The 19,716-nt window shown below is 33.2% G+C and overlaps 1 protein-coding gene across 1 annotated transcript in view; it reads left to right on the forward strand.

The window, feature by feature from the left end:
- The window catches only part of LOC143232867 (uncharacterized), a 52,977-nt gene that overhangs the window by 5,669 nt on the left and 27,592 nt on the right, over positions 1 to 19,716 (forward strand). Inside the window, exon 2 of the mRNA XM_076468849.1 lies at positions 19,171 to 19,376. Within this exon, the coding sequence (XP_076324964.1) occupies positions 19,171 to 19,376 (206 nt within the window). The remainder of the gene's footprint in view (positions 1 to 19,170; positions 19,377 to 19,716) is intronic.

Below are 19,716 nucleotides of genomic sequence, written 5' to 3' on the forward strand. Positions count from 1 at the left end.
AAGAGAATATGAGCAGTTCATTTAAAGAAAAGGTTAAACACTGAGAAATTCCAGTAAATTCTAGTAGAAAAATAAACTTATTGTTAGGAATATGTTTTGAAAGATTTAATGGACGCAATTATTCTACTTAACGGCACCATAAAATTAATGAACTTACAAAGATTAATAAGCTGTATGTAAAGCAACTAATAACTAATATAGGAAATTTATATTTAGAATCTAATATTACCTCTCTGAAATGAAAACTGACGAAACTCTCTTTAAATCACATAGCTAACTTATTAACTATAAAAACATTAACACGTTAGTATTCTGTGTTACATTCCAGTTATTCTGGGTGTGGGAAGAGAAGCAGATATGACAAAAATGTATTTATTATATATACAAAATCCAGAGGAGCGGAAAACTGCAAATGAAAGAAAAGTTTAGTTGTCGTTAAGTAAAAATATTAGTGAATAATATAATTTGCCTTAAGTCGTCATTACAATCAAAGTCTTATTTTATATAAGTAAATTTATATGGAATAGTTTATAAAGCAAATATAGACCAAATAAACTCCAGCTGCTTTTATCTGCGTGTAAGAGATAAAGCATTTAAATATTATAAACGTACTCAAATAAAGTGAAATATAACGTTCCCTTGTACGTTTCCAACTTGTTTGCTTGTGTTCTGCTTTATCCAAAAGTTATTATCTTTATGGCTAGTCCATAAATTTTGAGAGTTTATAGTCTTGTTAGCTTAAACACTTTATATCCTTAATAGAAACTGATAAATCTGGTAAGAAAGTCGGTCAGTCAGATGGAAGGATGGCTCCTTCAGCATCGTTTCTGCAGGGTTTGAATGTAATCGTTGTTAAACCCTCACTCAGGAATTATGTGCGTTAATTAAATAGTGTTATTAAATCTCTAAAGGCACAGGTGTTTATATGTTCACTATTACTGGAAAATATTGTGTTGAATTCAATCATGAAATTCCTAAAAGCCATTGTTTCGTTTGTTTCGGATGTTTGTCATTGGTGTATCCTTATGTCTTTTGTACAAACTGTTGTATTTTCTAATACTCTATATTTCAATTATGGAATTTCGTGATCGAAAGTATTACTAGCTTTTTTTGAGATTAATGAAATTAGAAAAGTGTTTTGTACACAACTTATTTTGAGCAAAAGTTTCTAAATGGAAATACTGATTATAAAGCTTCTGTGCTGTATGCTCTGTTTTATTGGTTCTTATACAAGTAGTAAGTGTTAACTATCCCTGTCTACAAATGCAATAAGCACTTTATCACCAACTTATAAGGACCATTTCAACTCAGATATAATTAAAACTAATCATCTACGTAATAACAAGTCAGATCGCTTGTATTCTGACTGTAAAGAAATGAATACAAGTCGTAACAAAGTCAGTTGATTAATTTCCGAATGAAAATCTATTCTTTTCACTTTCCTCGCTTCGCAAATGTTTCGTAAGGAGATTATTTTATTAATGTGCTATAAACAGTCTGCATTAAGAAAATTCACTTTCACAATATTATTTTGTTTAATGAAAATATATTTTTCTAAAAAAAATATTTTGTAAAAATACATCTAAAATTCCAGAGAGTTCTGAGACCATAAAATAAAATAAAATGTGTGTGTGTGCGTTTGTATATATATAGATACATTTTTGCAATTAACAAAACCTTGACCCGGCGTGGTCAGGTGGTTATGGCGCTTGACTCACAATCTGAGGATCACGGGCTTGACTCCCCTTTCTACCAACATGTCCTTTATTCCATAGGGACGTCATAATGTGACGGTTAATACCCCCTATTCTTTGGTTAAGGATAGCCCAATAGGTGGTGATAATTAGCTGCCTTATCTCTTATCTTACATTCTGAAATTAGGGATGGCTAGCACAGATAACTTTCATGTAACCTTGCTCACAATTCAAAACAAACAAACAAATGGTGACTATTTTCACTCATCATTCCGTGAATGACTAGGCCATGCCAGCTTTTCCCCTCTAACAGTCCAATGACTACACTCGTCTGTTATTACAAGCAGCAGCATAAAGGAAGAAAGTTCATTCTTACTTCCCCTCACTGCCCATTCATTTAGTTGTTTTCTTCCATTCCCACCTCAGTTGGACTCAGCCTCCTCTTTGCCTTCAGGATAGAGAGCAAGCAGTCCACAAGTTCTTCAATTCAAATTCTCTCACAGCTCGAGAGATTCTGTCTGTTGGAAACTCTCATTCCCATGAGTCGAGCTAATATGTGTTTCCTTCAGTGGACATACGTTAATCAGTGGAACTTCTACTTGGGTCATTTATATCACCCTTTTACCCTTCTTCCCCCAGTCAGGACTAACCTAATTTGATGTCTGAATAGGAACCAAAACATAGTGGGAGTTGTGCTTCCTCCACCTCGTAAAGACTTACATATTATTGAACTTATGGGTGGGTGTTCATTGAGCTTTGTGAGGGAGGGTGGTTGTGGTATATCCCAACAACTCTACTGTTGTCACTTATATCACCAAGCAAGGGGGTAAGCAATCAATTTCTCTGTCTTTTCAGTCTATGGAGCTCCTTTATGAGCCAACAGTCACCACATGGTTTTAGTTTGCCATGCTCTTGGTGCTCTGAATTTGGTTGTCGATTGATTATCTAAACCCAACAGGATTCTCTCCACGAACTGATCCCTTGATCCATATGTCTTCCAACTGTGAACACTTCATATCAATGCTTTTGCCACCTAATGGAACACCAAGTCCCCTTCGTTTTAGTCTCCTGTTCCACATCCACTAGAAACGGGAGTGGGCACATTCATTCATGATTGGAGGAGACATCACATCTACATTTACCTTACTAATCGAATCCTCGCTAGAGGATCTCCAAACGATAACATTCTCTTCTTATATCTTTAATATGCAACATATTAAATAAAGTTGTTCATATGTCCATTAACAGGCAAATATTTTCAGAAAGTGATAAGGAATATTGTGGGCCTACTCATTCGAAGGGTCCAAAAAGTTAAAAATATTAAAGTAAAAGCACCCAATAAAAGGAAACGTGAGCGCTGTTATGTACCTATTTACAAATCACATAAATAATAATTAAGAATTCAGATGAAAATCAATTTAACATATGTCCTACTTTATGGACAGTGTAAGCCCACAGAAATGTGTAATAGCAGCTGTGCACTACAAGCTCATTTGCACTTATATGTTATATAGGCAGACCAAGAACAGCGACCAATATTGAAAATGAAGCTGCCATATTGACATTTGTCATACTTTAGCAAAATTTTGAACGCAACTTTAGATTGTGTGTACGATTTCGTAATAATTTTCGGATGTTTACTTCATTTACTGGTCCAAATTGCTAGATCAGTGGTAAGTCTGGTTTATAACGTTAAAAACCAGGTTTTTGATACTCGTGATGAGCACAGCATAAATAGCCCATTGCATAGCTATATACTTTTTTGCTGGTAATTGTTGTTTTGAAGTAATTTTGATAGTGTTTGCTTTTAAATGTTTAATTTAATATTACATGCATCTTTGCTATTAACAGTTTTGTTTTGTTATATGATGCATATTAATAAAAGTTTAGAAGGTCATAACCTTTAAGTTGACCAGAAATGATTTCAATGATACCATCACAGGTTAAGCTCAAGCTCTTAGCTCCATGCAACTAATAGTTTTATCACATGCCTCCCTATTTCTGAAGTACGCAATGGACTTCTGAATGCTCGATATAGCCAAATCACCAAAGGTATAGCTTACCACTTTCCTTTCAACGTTTTTAAGGTTGTATTTGATTATATCAAGATGTTTTATTTTGTTTGTTTGTTTGTTTTGACTTTCACGCAAAGCTACACGAGGCCTATTTACGTTTGCTATCCCTAATTTTGCAGTGTAAGACTAGAGGGAAGGCGGCTAGTTGTCACCACCCACCGCCAACTCTTGGATTACTCTCTTACCAACGCATAGTGGGATTTACCTTCATATATAACGCTCCCACAGCTGAAAGAGTGAGCATGTTTGGTGTGACGTGATTAGAACCTGCGACTCTCAGATTACGAGTCGATTCCGTAACCACCTGGCCATGCTGGACCTTCTATCAGGAACTGACTCATACTAATACACGTAAAAAAGTTCTGTTTATTACTCTAATCACCAACACATAGGTTTAAAACTGGATTCCATTTTTTTACTGCAGCATATTATTCACACTTTATTCATTCTTGTTAAGATCTTCCAGTCTCTTTATTTCTTCTGTGAAACTCCTTTCTTTTATATCCCTTTCTCAAAGTTCGCGCCAACAGGCCCTTTTCTTTTATAGTCTTACACTTGTCATACTCTCAAGGGTTCTTCTAACTTCCAAATACAGCTGACCTTAGAAGGGCGGTAGCTCACTCTGATAATTTCCTAAGGACTTACAAGTTACACTATTTACTCCTCTAATCTCTTAGGGACTGACCAAACCAAAAGCCGGTCACTTTCTGACCTCTCTCAACTTCAATCCATGTTCCTTTCACTTAATTTCACAACAACCACAAAGAATAAATAACATATATATGACAAAACAAAACACGTGTTAGCCTAACTGTTTCGGAAGACACATTCTTTTTCTTCAGGTAATAAAATAGAATTAAGAGAAGCTGGATACTGTAAAAGTCAGTGTTCTCAGTGATTTCATGAATATCTACAACATGACACCTATAGCATTTATCAGTAAGACATCAGAAAAATTGATAATTCCTTTTTTGAACTATGTTTTGTCTTTGCTCTTTGCAATTCACAATTTAAGATATTTTTTACAATTACGTTTTTATAACTATTTGAATTAAAGAAAAATTATATTGCATGAAATAATTCATTCATATGAAATATCTCTTGGAACTGCACTTGTGTATCTTTTCTAACATATATATTGCAGAGTATCTTGGCTAAATTTCTAAACCGTTCCATCGATCATGATTTCTAGCACATTTGTGGTTTATTATATTAACACACGCGTTTCAGATTCTATCTGCTTTTTTAGCAGAAAATTGATATATTTACAAAAGTTCAGTTCATATTAGTATCATACTGAAGCCCAGTTTCGCTTTATGAAATTTGTGGTTTTAACAATGACACGTTACATGCATTTAGCTTTATATTTTTGCCTTTGTTCTAAATCTCGTAGTTTTCAAAATTAAAAAAAATATCTTTATCAATATCAAAAGCAGCAAAACAAAAACTAGCATCAAGTATTATAGCGAATCAGATACCCACCACCACCACCATACTGTTAAAAACCACACGGAAAGGAGAAGGAGAAGGGTTACTTGTCTTAAGGACTTACTGTAACGTAGAATGAGTCCAGCGTCAGTCACAGTTTTGCAGTGCGTTATTTATACGTTTTGTTTTTTATCAGGAGCTGGTTCCAATATACCCTAGAATCGCTGAAATGGATTCAGAGTTCTGGACTATACAAGGAATTTTGAACATTATTTTTCTCAAACCATTGCTGATAAATGTGTGCGTTATGGCAGACATATAATTCTTCTGAGCACAGTGAGCACAATTACAGTTATAGACTAGTATGTTTTTAGTAAAGCTTAAACAAGCTTAGAAAAGTGTACAGCTATTCTTCATATTTTCGGACAGATGATTCACACAACTAATTACCAGACTCATTCAATGACAGAATATTCAGTTCTTGGATCAGTAATTGATATAGAAAGAAGAAACCTGCGAAGAATACTTTCCAATCAATTTTTAAGGCTCAGTTTGCTAACTGCTAAAGTGCTGTAGATATCTTTATAACTGGCATACATCCAAAGCCTTGTGGTTTCATTCCTTTGGGCAAATGATAAACCGTTTTCTAATATAATAAATGGTATATCCAGTTGCAATATCATCAATAAGTTGTATCGAAAATGGTTTTGTTATATATATGTAGGCTGGCCCAGTGATACAGCTCTGTATTTCGGAGCTGGTGAGTTGGGCTAGAGTCAATGTGATACCACAAAACATTCTCCTTACTTCAAGCTGTGGGTGCATTATAAAATAACAGTCAGTCCCTTAGCGTAAGTGGAGTCTAGTAGAATGTTGCCGACTGACTGTCTGTTGTCAGGTCGGGAGCTCAGAATCAGGGAAGGCGGTAGGTAGCTCTAGTAGGTTTTTCATAAATATAAATTTGTTACAGTTTGCATCATATTCTAAACATATTATTCTTTTGCTTTTTACGAATGTGAACACGTTTTTTTAAAAATTAACATACACGTGAACGTTTATTTTATAATAGAGTGTCAAGTAAGTATTATAATAATATGAATTAAAAATTACGTGCTTTTCAGTCATGTAACAAACTAATGTGCAAAACTTGGAATATGCTTATTAAGCTGTTTAAGCTGTTGTGTCCAAGTCGTCAAAAGTAATAATGAAATACAACACTTGGTATTACACAGGAGAATCACAATGCCAGTAATTTCTGCATCAGCTAGTTGTTATAAGCTATATCACTATATTTTCGATTACTAAGACCATCCCAAACCACCACCAGTATATAGTGTGCATATGTTTCATAGAGCAAAGCCACATTGGGCTGTTTGCTGTGTCAACCGAGGGTAATCAAACCGCTGATTTTAGCGTCGTAAGTCCCAGAGGGAGACACCAGTATATAGTATAAAGGCTATATTGTACTTTGCTTAATAACAATATTAGTTATGATTCTACCTGTGCAATATTAATGTTATTACTACCGGTTTTAAGCACATATAAGTAAATAATTTTACGAAGCTATTCTTATAAAACATTGGAGACTATGTTATAAAGTCATTTTTATATTGTTGCTAGTAAGGTATTTTGTTTTGCATTTATTCAGCCTTGCTAGTTTTATACTTTTTACATGTCAGTTGCTCTCTTTCTTTTTATTTAAATATTTTGCATGGATGATATGAAAAACACTGAAATTTTTAATGTAAAGTATTACAACCCTACTACAAAGTTTTATCATATGTTAAAACGTCTCCGCTTTACTTACATAAATAACTATAGAAACTAGAGCTAGGGTTTGGAATGATAGCTGTATTTTGTGCTTATCCCTCCTGAATACGTTGTGAATTTGTCGCAAGCTTAATTTTCCAGATAATATAAATGTTTATTGTATAGTTTACCACAGCCACTCCGAATTGCTTCTATGATGTAGTCTAAGCATTTACCCATGTATATAAGTATTGAAGTAATTTTCCTTATAAGTTATACATCTTATTTTGTGTGTGTGTGATTGTGTCAGCACCAACACCAAGAGGTAGTTGGTTCGATAACCGCAGTTTCCATTTATTTTTTTTAATAGAATGTTAGCTTTACAACTTAAAACACAAATGTGTGATCAGTTAAATGAATCATTTACTATTTGTCATACAGCAGGATATATAATTAGCATCTAAATGAGATCAGTAGGAAATAAATAACAAAAAAAAGAAATAAAGGGAAACATTATTTAACATTGTTTTTGTAAAATTTTTGCGCCCTTACCGGTTATCCTCAGCTATTATTATACATATACTGGTGTAATGAACTTTGTTAGTTATATCTTGAACAGGTCTTGTATATAGACAAAAAATTACTGTTTTCATAATCTGAAGACGATTTTTCCAAAAATCGAACATCCAGGCCATATATCAATTATCTTTTTGACAGATTATTAACATAAATTTACCTTATTTGTTGCGAACTTCAATTAAAATTAAATAAAATGTTTAAACTAATTTAAAATATACCCATATAGACTGCTGAAATCATTTTTCACTTAAGTCGACTGCCTATAAAAATTTATTTTATGTTAATTCATAATTTCAAAGAAATCAATCTGCTTACGGTATTGTGTTATTTCATATGACACATAAACGTCATGTCGAGCCAAGATAACCCTCTGTAAATAATTCGAGAATTATTCTTTTCACTATATAATAAAGATATTTTATTATTTTTGCTTTTTATGAAAGTTGTTTTATATTTATGCGAACATATCTAATACGTGCTTTTACCTATAATTCATAATACGGCATGAGTGTTCAAAAGCTTCGCTTCAGTCCTTTATAATGGGTATGTACAAGTGTTAGAATGCCCCCAGCGACTTTAAAGTTGAAGATTCCTGTGTTTAACTTTGTATAAGCTGTCCCTAGGTTAAGCTTCTCCCAGATATAAGCACGTTATTAGGTTGTGACGTTCTACATAAAAAAACAACAAAAAAAACGACTAATTGTGCATTGCATAATATAATACAATGTTGATTTAGAGATGCTGGCTCTGTAGTGACTACGTTTGAAATGGATATCTTCAGCCCACTTATAATTTCTGGTGCAACATGTAGCTTCCCTGTCATAAGTATCTTAGTATCTTTGCACAGCCACGCAAGATACCAACGAGTAGTAAGGGCTTCTAACAGTTTCAGTGATGGATAGAATGTATGTGTGTAGTCACAACCCTTGAGATGTGGCACTTGACTTCTCTCTTATTCTCAGGAGGATGGAATAGAAGTTACTCCTCAGTGACTTTAGTGATTAAAGAAATATCCAAGGTACCTAAGACTCCAGAAACATCACTAGGTTTGACTGCATTTAAAGAAGAACTGATGAAGGATAATATTTTCCTAGCAGAAACCTTCAACATTCACTCTTTTCTTAGACTGTCGATGGCATAGTTCTGAAATCTGGAGGCCTGGAGACATAAACATTCACTTCAACAAGTCCTCAACTGTCTACAGAGCCTGTCAGAAGAACCTCCAATAATATCCTAGAGTAGAGCATAATAACGGTGCATCTGCCACAGATAATATCACCAGCGTCAACTGTTCCTTCAAGATGAAGGTCGGGTGTGCTGCATACAGTGTACAAATCGAGAAAGTTATGCAGTTTAAAACAGTCGCGATCAATGAGAATACTGAAGAGCTTTTACGAATGATCTTTAGAAGTAGTGGTTGTCAGTATTGTATCAGAACACCATGGCATCAGAACCAGCTTCGGCTTCTTCAACCTATACAACGATATCAATGGCCCGAAACTGTCATATACAAAAAGGTCCTATCAGCATTGATGACTTTAGTCCCAGCTCACTACACCCTTCAGCAAACCACTCAGAAGGAACGCCACACCAAACACAGGAGATGAAGAGGAAAAATGACTTCAACACTTTACCAGGTCCAAGTGAAACTTGCCATAAGAAAGGAAAAGGCCTAGGAAAAGCAAAGTATATCATAAGAGAAACAGAATCTTTACATATGAAATGTACAACCACCCTCGAAAGCCTACTGTGAGAGATGAACTAAAACGCTTTGGCGATGTATCTGCAATCAAATTTCAGAAAAAAATGAGTATTTTTGAAGGTGTTAAAAGTAGAATTGCTTGAATTTAACTTTTATAGCTAAATTGTATGTAATTCAAAATGATTGAAACCAAAATATGTTTTATTTAAAGTTTGTATTAATTTTTAAAAAAGAGTGATTTAGTTTCGGTACTATAATTAGAGGCATTTAATTTAGTTTTGTGTAACTAAAGAATGCTTTCCATGAAAAGTTTAAAGAAGCTAAATTATATTGTTTTACGCATTATATGTAGGCTTTAAAGTGTTTCTACCTTGAAGTTTACGGTATTTGCAGAATTAAAGGTATTACCGATATACATTGCCGCTAGTCAGTATGTGTAAATGAGTAATTTTTCTGTGTTAAAAGGTTTTACAATAAAATTTCTACTGCTTTCAATGTTTTATTTTATGTTTTAAGTCATCTGTTTTGAAGTGTTTATTTGTTTATTGCATTTGCTTTTAATGAGATTATTTTTATATCTGGGTATTGTAATACCACTGATTTATTGTTAAAAAGTATTTTTTATATTAGTTTAAATGTATTAATAGAAAACTGTTCTATTTTTGCAAGGTATCATAAACCAGTGGTAAAGAGTTGTTTTTTCTTCTGCTTGTATCGTGTGCTGGTTGTGTATTTGCCCGGGCAAAACTGAGGTGGTCAAATGTCTTTGATTTTTTAAAAGTATTTGATTGGTTTTAAAATTTATAGATAATTGAAATGGTTTAAATGGAAAAGAAATATGGCAAATACTGATTGTGGGTTTTTATTTTATATTTGGTTGGTTTTAATGTTTAGAGTTATGAACAGCATGGATAGCTTGGATGTTCGAGGAAAAGAAATGTGGAAAGTGAACATTAGTTTTTGTTTCCTTTAAAATTAGAAGGATAAGCATTTATTGCTCAACAAATTTCCTTGTATTGCATGTGTTTAGCAAACATATATCCTTGCTATTGGTATGATCAAACGACACTGGTGTCTTTTGAAGAATTGATCCAAGTTGGAAAAGTATATGGCAGTTGGTTCTTTAAGTCTTTTCTAGTTAGAATACCTCCTAACATATCATCTTAAATTTTAGATATCAAAGTCTTACTGTTTCTCGTCTTCATATAAATGTTCATTGACTGAGCGGCATTTATGTTTTGGGTGTTGAATAAAAAACTGACTTTGTTTCATTGTTAAACTTGTGGCCAGTATATTTTTTCGATGTTTATATAGATAGAGTAGATGGAAAAACAATGTCAATCAAAATGTCACATAAGTCAGTTTAGATCCTTGCAATTAATGATATTCTTATATCTATCACATTTACAAAAATTGCTAATTTATTTTGATATATTCCAGTAATTTATTTCAATATCTTCCTTGAATATTTTATATGTAATTAGTGACCTTACTGTAAGCCAAACGCACAAAGATCGTAAACTTACGCCAAACCTGTAACTTAGACAACGGTTATACACCACAATGATTATTCAATAGCACAGTTACTTACTTAGCTCTGTTTATGGTGAGGTGACACTAATTTTTTTGGGTGGTTCAGAAATGAGTTAGGGCTTATCTCCCTTCAACGTTTATAATAGGAATAAACATTCACGTATCTAATTTAAGGATTATGAGATACCGCCTTATGCTTAATGCATGACTTGACAGTGTGATATGATAATTAAACTTTTCTTAAATATATATACTTCTCTTCGGTTCCAACAGTCAGAGAGTTCAATAAAGATCACAGAGGCCTATCAGCAGTAGGTAAAACCTCAACGTACACCTATATGCGAATAAGAATTTCTCTTATTTGTTCACCTACGTACGCTTGTTTTTCCTTTATTTATTTATTTTAATCTTTGTATAACATTTTGGTATCTTGTTATTTTATGAGTACTTACTAATCTGTCAGGTATCAGTGTACCCGAGTACCTTGTTTGTGTCAGTTTTATGCCTAGATTTTGTACACTAACTAGTTTAAGGAATAAATATAATACTTTTCCCCAATATTTCCATTTTAGTGACAAAGATATGATATAAAACATTATTGTTTACTAGTTAGCTATATTCTACAGGACTAGAAGGTAATGGTTATCAAACTTACTGATATGTGTAATGCTTATTTATAGAGGGAAATAGTTATATATGGTCTAATTTTAGACATGTTTTTCTTTAATACATGTCAACTAATAAGGTTCTCTACTTTTATTGAGAAAAGACTATAACTAGAATTTTCGACAAAATTTAACTTTTAACATTTAAAAAAAAATTAAAGCAGCATTAATATTTCTCTATTACATTTTTAAGCTTAATTACCACATTAAACACAATTTTGTTTAGTATATGTATTGCCGAAGTAACTGGAACCAAACACAAAAGTTATTAGTTTCGTATTTGTTTCTGTTGTTTCAAGGAAAGGATAATGCGGTAGTAGAAACAACATGATGAATGAACTGAATGATTTAACAAATAGTTTTGAAAACACTGACTCTTTTAACTTGTTTATATTAAACTATGGAAAGTGTTATCTCAGCTTAATTTATTTTCTTTTTGTTTCTTTTTATATTTATCGCCCGTATGTTCATTCTAACTGTATCAGCTCCAGATTATCTCCAGTTCTCAAACTTTTAAGGAGAAACTCGGTGTTCACTAGTTGTAAACTGATCAAATAGAAGCAAAGCAGTGCTCTTATAGTTAATTAATTAAAAAGACAGAACAAATTACACGAAAGGCTGTATTAAGAAATATTCAAAATAACTTTCTAAGGTTAATTAATAGAAGGTGATCTGGTACATTTTACAGTTTAGAGAGAGAGGTGTGAGTTAAAGATTAATTATACAGTGTCAGTACTTCGCTTTAAATATGCAAGCCTGACATTTATCAGTGGGTTATGTCTAGTCATCCTGACAGTGAAACTGAATAACTTGTATAAAAATCAAACATTATTCATTGTTGTGAAAGGATTTTACCTTTCAGACATTTTCCAAGCACGCCACATATTATTGAATATCAACTCAGAACACGGCGGTTCTAAAGTAAAGTCGGTCTGGTGAAGGATCCTGATAACTTACTATTAAAACCTTAGATTTCAAAAGCATAACAGAAAACAAAATCACTTTAGCACTTATCTTGACCTATTAATTGTATGAGATGCAAAACATTATTTAAAATATGAAAAATAACACATGAGCTGAGTTCTCTAAACTGAAAACGTTTTAGCAACAGATTCATTCGAAGGGAATGAAAGTTTAATGATGAATAATATTACAACGGCAACAACAACAAACAATTGATACTATGTATACACTAATAAAAACAGTAAAGTTAATTGAATAAAAACAATAAAGAATAGTATACTTAAACACCTAAGTATAGTTTTAAATAAGAACCGCCATAAGAAGTATAATAACCAGAGCTATTACTTGACGGATTTTCCAAGACACACAAACAAAATTATTCTCTCAATTGCGCATAGCTCGTAGTAGTTAGAAATAAAACTAAAACAACCGTTACGCCCAAGAGCAAGCTTGAACTAATCAATACTGGCTGGTACAGACTATTAAAACATGTCATTTATAATGGAGGCTGAGGGTTTCACAAAATAAGGTTCGCTCTGTAGCGTTTGTTTCAAAAATCCATCCCTCAAAATCATATACACAAAATAACCGATACAAATTTACAAGACCGTACTGTTTCAGCTGAGTACACGTAGAAACTCTTTGCACGGAGTTTATATTTCCACTGATCGAACGAAACCAGAGCAGGACTGCATGTTGACTTATTGATAACGAAAAACACCAGCAACAACACAAAAATACTATATTAGTGTAGCGTGCTACGTAATCGTAGAGAACAAACTCCATAATTTACGTTTCTTAATACATTTTTGTAAGGAAGTAAACCAAAAGACTTGTAACTTGAAGATCGAAAAATGTAAGATCATGTAAGTGATGCCAATTAATGTTTATTAACCAAACCTTCGCAGTACTCCATTGTTTCTTAGATACTATTCACATCTTACTTACGCTTTGATAAATCAGACGTTATTCACAGTTCAAACTGCCGTAACTTTTCTTTCAAATATAAAGTAAATGACGTACCACGCACTTGCTCATTTTTTTAATCACATTTGTTCAGCGACATACTTATTCATTAAATATTATAGGTCTTAGGTCTGTTGAAGCAAAGAAAATTCTCAAGTTGACCAAGGTTTAATACTCGTGAGTGTTCAGTTCTTCTTTTATTCTTTTGGAAAATGAATAGTGCGATTTACCATCACATTATAACGCCCCCACGGCTGAAAGGACGAACATGTTTGGTGTGACGGGGATTCGAACCTGCGACCCTCGGATTAGGAGTTGAGTGCCTTAACCACCTGGCGATGCCGGGTCGTCCGAACACATTGAGGCAACCAATTAATAAATAACCAAACTATATTGAAAACTTCGTTTTTTTAGTTATTCAATTCAAACAATCTTTATTTTATTCATGGATACATAACAATTACAACAGCCAAGATCTGATGAAGTACTTATGTTCTGAAATTACTCTTTTATTAGGAAGAAACTAATAGTTATGGAATGGATGAAAGTTAAATTGTTACGTAATTGTCTTGTGACCATATACATATTTGCATTGGCAATAAGTTTTGATAAAAAGAAGAACTAATCGAATAACCAGTTATTTCAGAAATTATTTAAGGACAAATCAAAGCCATACTTTTTCCTTACATATTTTTATAACCTGTAATTTGTTTTATTTCTATTATATCCAGAATTACATGAAAATGTTTCATTTACCATAATTAACTATTTTTAAGGCAATGCATCATTAATAGCAATTTAAATTAAAACATACACACACACATATATTTATTACTGCGTGATAATCATGCAATTATAAAATGTAGCGATGTCTTTCTATGCTCAGTTGTCATAAAGCTGGACCCTAAAATTCCTGAATCGATTTTGTTGCTTCATTTATACGGTTATGAAACCTAAGAATACGCTGACTTTCTTGGATTTGTTAAAATGTCTTATATTGTTATTAGATTCTGATATGAAAACGCTTACAATGTTAAGTGAAACTATTTATATTTTAGATATTATAATGAAATAGAGGGCTGGGTGTTTCAGTGACTGACGCGTTAGATCTGATGTTCCATTCTTCCTATCTCGTTACCATAAAAGTAATAATTGTAATTGTGCTCTGTACATTAGAGTCGTAGGTGCATTAGAGAAGCGACGGTCAAATCCTACTATTACATTATAGTAGTTCATAAGTTGGTAATGGGTGGTGTTAACTAGCTGCTTTCCCTCTAATTTGTCATTTTAAAATGAGGGACGACTAGCTCAAATACCCCTCAAGTAGCTATGCTCGAAATTCCAGAACAATAACAACAATAAAACATATCATATAACCTTCTCAAGTATACCGAAAAAGCTAGTTCTGGACTATACATGTTTTACTATTCATTATTTTACGCCCGGCGTGGCCAGGTGGTTAAGACGCTCGCCCCGTAATTTGAGGGTCGCGGATTCGAATCCCCGTTGCACCAAACATGCTCGTCCTTTCAGCTGTGGGGGCGTTATAATGTTACGGTAAATCGCACTATTCATTGGTAAAAATAGTAGCCCAAGAGTTGGCGGTTGGTGGTGATGACTAGCTGCCTTCCTTTACACTGCAAAATTAGGAACGGCTATCACAAATAGCCCTCGTGTAGTTCTGCGCGAAATAAAAAAAAATCGTTATTTTACTCAAGAGAGTTATCATCATCTGTTACTGGCTTTCTTAGTGGAAAAACAAGCAGAACCAGAATTTTCAATTGTAAAATACTCATAACATTATAAGTCTAAAGTTAACTGAAAGAAATGTATAATGACGTAGGCTGAGGTAATATTCAAACACTAAGCTTTCGATAGACAAAGTTTTGAAGTTAATAATACAGGGATTTTATTCTCCAAGTAACGAACGTCGAAACAATTCAGTCTGCTATGTTAAAATTAGCCAATCAAGTGATATTTCCACTTCCATTGCTATCTTGTTTGATTCTTTTTTTTTCAAGTCCAGTAGCCGGCCCTAAATAGGTTTTGCACTTAGCGATAATTTTTTTCCTAATACTTTTCAGAAATTTTGGTAAACAAAAAAAACAATGCATTATAACGTGAGTAAATGCCTTATTTTGTTGAATTTCACATAAAGTACACAAGGGGCTATATGCACTAGCCGGCCCTAATTTTGAGGTGATAGACTAAAGGGAAGGAAGCTAGTCAACGCCACTCACCGCCAACTCTAGAGTTGCTCTTGTCAGACTGAATAATAAGATTTGATTGTGCCACTCTCGTAACTAACCCCACGAAGAGCTCATAATGCATGTTTTTAGGAGGGGGACAGTAATGAGCATGAACTACAAATCCACAGTGCGATACGCTAGTGAAAGGGCTACGGTAAGCCTTTCAGTAAGTAAAGACTGACTGTAAGTCTGGTTGATGTGCAATTTTAAATTATCATGAATAAAAAAACAAGGATCATAAGGGTCTGTACTGTATCACATTAACTAATTAAATGAAGAATTACTAATTCCAAGTGCTGTAAGTGAAGAAACACATTTAAAAAGTCTTTCATATATCATATTAATTGTTTTTAAATAAAGAAACGCACATTATAAGGATAGACAGTGTATCAATAAATAAAAAAAGTGTTATGCAGTCACACATTGCTGTATCTCAAATGACAGCGAAATAAAGTAAATACACCTTATGAGGTCCCTCTAGAACGTGCACCCCAGTAGCTCAGCGGTATGTCTGCGGGCTTACAATACTAAAAACCGGTTTTCGATACCCGGGGTAGGCAGAGCACACATAGCTCAGTGTGTAGGTTTGTGTTTAATTCAACAAACAACAACGGTATAGGATGCAATATGTTTTCGTAGATACCATACTTAAATTACACTACATATTAGTGACGAGGTAAGTACTTTCTGTTGATTGTTATTTAACATTTATAGTTCGATAGTATGGATCTCCTTTTCTTGACGGATTAACAAAGTGTTTAAAAGTTGAATGTTTTATATCAAAAATTGAGTATCGATTATTTTAGAAACCCTAACGTTCTTCGAGGGCAAATTGCAAATGAATGGTTAAGAAAGAATAACACTGAAATGGACACAAAGTTTTGTTTGTTTAGTTACTGTTAAACGTAAAGCTGTATAAAGTGTTTTTTGTAACCTTTACGCCGCAGATATCGAAACATAATATTTAGTTTAATAAATACTCATATAAAAGAGGAGGGGAAAAACGTAAAATACGTTATTTTGTGCATGGTGAGATAAGTAGCAATGTGATATTATTTTTGTAAAAAGTGAAGAAATAGTTAGAAACACCAACAACTCAATGTGAATATTTTACATATAGAAGAAAAAATATTTACAGCAGTCTTTCTTCACCTACGTGTATAAGAGTGCTTTTACTCAACTGTACTCAGACCAGCGTGTATAGTACTGTGCAAAAGTGTTAAGTACAAACTACAAAGTACAAAGTACAAACTTATATTTCAGACTACTTTCAAGGAAAAATGGAAAGTAAATCACAGGTGGAACATCAAAATGTTATTCCTCTTTATATTTAATACAACATAAACTCACTGGAAGAGCTTTAGTTCAACAAAAAGTTAATGTTTTGTGTCCCCCCTTCGCTTTAATTACTGCAGATAGTCTTTCAGGTGTTGTTGCAACTGCAAATTTTCTAAAGCACTCCAATAAAGTTTCTTTGGAAGTAACTTTTAGATTGTCAAGTTTTTGATCTACAAAATCTTAGGTTTGGATGAGATCAGGGTTCTGTGAAGCTTTTTCATCATTTGAATGACTCTAGCAGCTTTTTAGGCTAAATAACGTCTGCATAGGGTGGATGCGTGTTTGGGGTCATTATCTTTTTGGTAGTAGAATCCTTTATCAATAATACAAAAAATGACAAATCAGTATTTAATATGATTCATTGTTCCATCTGTTTTGCAAATTTCTTTTCTCGCATCAGTAGAAAAACACTCCAAACCATCACACTCTCTTTCCTAAGTTTCATAGTAGATGATATGCATTGAGGTAAGTGTCATTCACCTTTCTTTCCACCGAATGTACAACCTACGCTTTGAACCAAGTATTTCAAATTTGGACTCATCCTTCCATAACACCCTTTTCATAGCATTCCAATTTTTGAATTTTTTAAAAGAAATTTTAGTCTCTTGACAGTATTTGTTGATCAAATTGTAGGTATTTTAACTGTTACAAGACCAAGTATTCCATTCTTGTTGAGTCTTTTCGTAAAGCTTTTATGCAAACTATCTGCTCTACTGACAATCCTTTACGATATTTGGGCCATGGCGTCACAATAAAACTTAATATACAGTGTTAAAGACTGTTTTTATCAAAGTTTATTTATGGAGTACTATTAAACTGATTTCTTTTAACATATACTATTACCATATGCTAGCGACTTGCAAGCTTCTTTCTATACAGCTAAAACACTACATGGGGTATCATGAGAGGTATTTCAGACCCTAAATTTGATCAGTATATTCATTGATGCAGAGCTCTTATGACATGCTTTTAATACAAGTAATGGGAATTCTAAAGAATGATAACTATTTGCACCCTAGCTCATTCAGTTGTGAACAGGGAATAAGTGAAGCATTACCATAGAGCTGAAAGTTACACTCTGTAATGACATGGAAGAATTAGTCCCATAAAGTGGAAAAAAACACACCATATTATTATTTAGTTGTAAGACTTAACAGTACTGTATATGTATGTATACGGAAGTGCAGTTACAGAGTACAATGTATTAATATGAGACGTGAAGTATTGTAATTTTACTGGATAATCCAGACGTTTTACAGACTACAATATTTACTGAGGTTTTCTAAAATATTTTAAGGTTGCAAACGAACTCGACAGTTTTGAGTGAAAAATAATTACGGTTTGATGAAATAAAAACAAAACAAAACAAAACTAGGTATTGAGAATTTAGTATTATCTGTTTAATAAAAATGTATGTGTTATTGGTTTTGTGGTATACATTTCATTACCAAGATACTTAATACGGTTTATATGGAATTCACTACATGGTTTTACAGATGAAATATGCGATTCATTGAAACAAAGAAGTCGAATGCTTTTCGTGATGTACAGGGCGCAAACACCCTACTAAGTAACATTGCGATCAAACACCAAGCTGTACAAAGGGCTATCTGTACTTTACCCACCACGGGTATCAAAACCCAATTTGTAGAAGCTCACAGGCATTTCTCTACGTCACTGGGGGGCATTTATAGTGTGATTCGTCGATAGTTATATGAATATATTATAATCTATCAGCACTAATGCTTTTTTCTATCTTTAGTCCACTGTTTTTAAATCAGAGTGAGAATAAAGTGTCTTGAGACTGTCTTTGAGAATACATTGACTAATTTGATAAAGTATCAATAGCTTCAAAAGATCGAAATTTCGAGCACCTGAAAATGTTAAAATAATAGGGGTTTAATGAGTGTAAGCTTATAAAAGGTAAGTAATTTGCAACACATGTAGGACATCCTAACACCTAAAAACTTGAATGAAATGTCATTTTCAAACCATTGTATTCGAAGGAAACAATTATATTATAAATTACTAGTTTGTCTTGTGTGAAGGATTACAAGGCGTATGAAGACGAAACATTCGTTATGAATTTTTGTACTTATTAAGAAAAGTGGGGAAAATGCTTAAGTCTAATAGATCAAGGCTTGTATACTTGAAATTCATGTAAATCTAGTTTGATTTCTGTTAATGTAGCAAATGAATAAGTTTGACACAAAGAGTCATCTTTCATAGGTCCAGTTACCTGAACATCAGATTAGGCAGCTGTGTCAACTTTCTCGAGAAATTTTCCTTAATCAGCCCATGCTAGTAGAACTAGAGGCTCCGGTAAACATCGTTGGTGATATACATGGTCAGTACAGTGACCTTTTGCGCCACTTCAATAAAATAGGTTATCCTCCTGAAGCTAACTACCTATTTCTTGGAGATTATGTGGACAGGTAAGATTCGTCAACTGGAAATGGAAAACTGATTATGTTCTGTAGAAAATATATTAAAACGATTTAATATAGATGAAGTTAATCAGAACTGTTAATACTTTTTTGGAATGGTATACTCAAAAGACAGGCTATAGTTCTGCACTTTCCATGGACATAGCACTAAGAAGACGATACTTTCACATCGTCTGAAAATCTAGCATATATAAAGAGTATTTATTATACTTTGTACGTTGTCCTAAATCATAAGCTTACAAACAAAGATGCATGTTATTTTCTCGCTGGATTATGCTTTTGTAGACAATATTGTACATATCATTTTTATTTCATACGCATTTATATA

This window comes from Tachypleus tridentatus, chromosome 11, assembly GCF_004210375.1.
Source record: "Tachypleus tridentatus isolate NWPU-2018 chromosome 11, ASM421037v1, whole genome shotgun sequence".
NCBI lineage: Eukaryota > Metazoa > Arthropoda > Merostomata > Xiphosura > Limulidae > Tachypleus > Tachypleus tridentatus.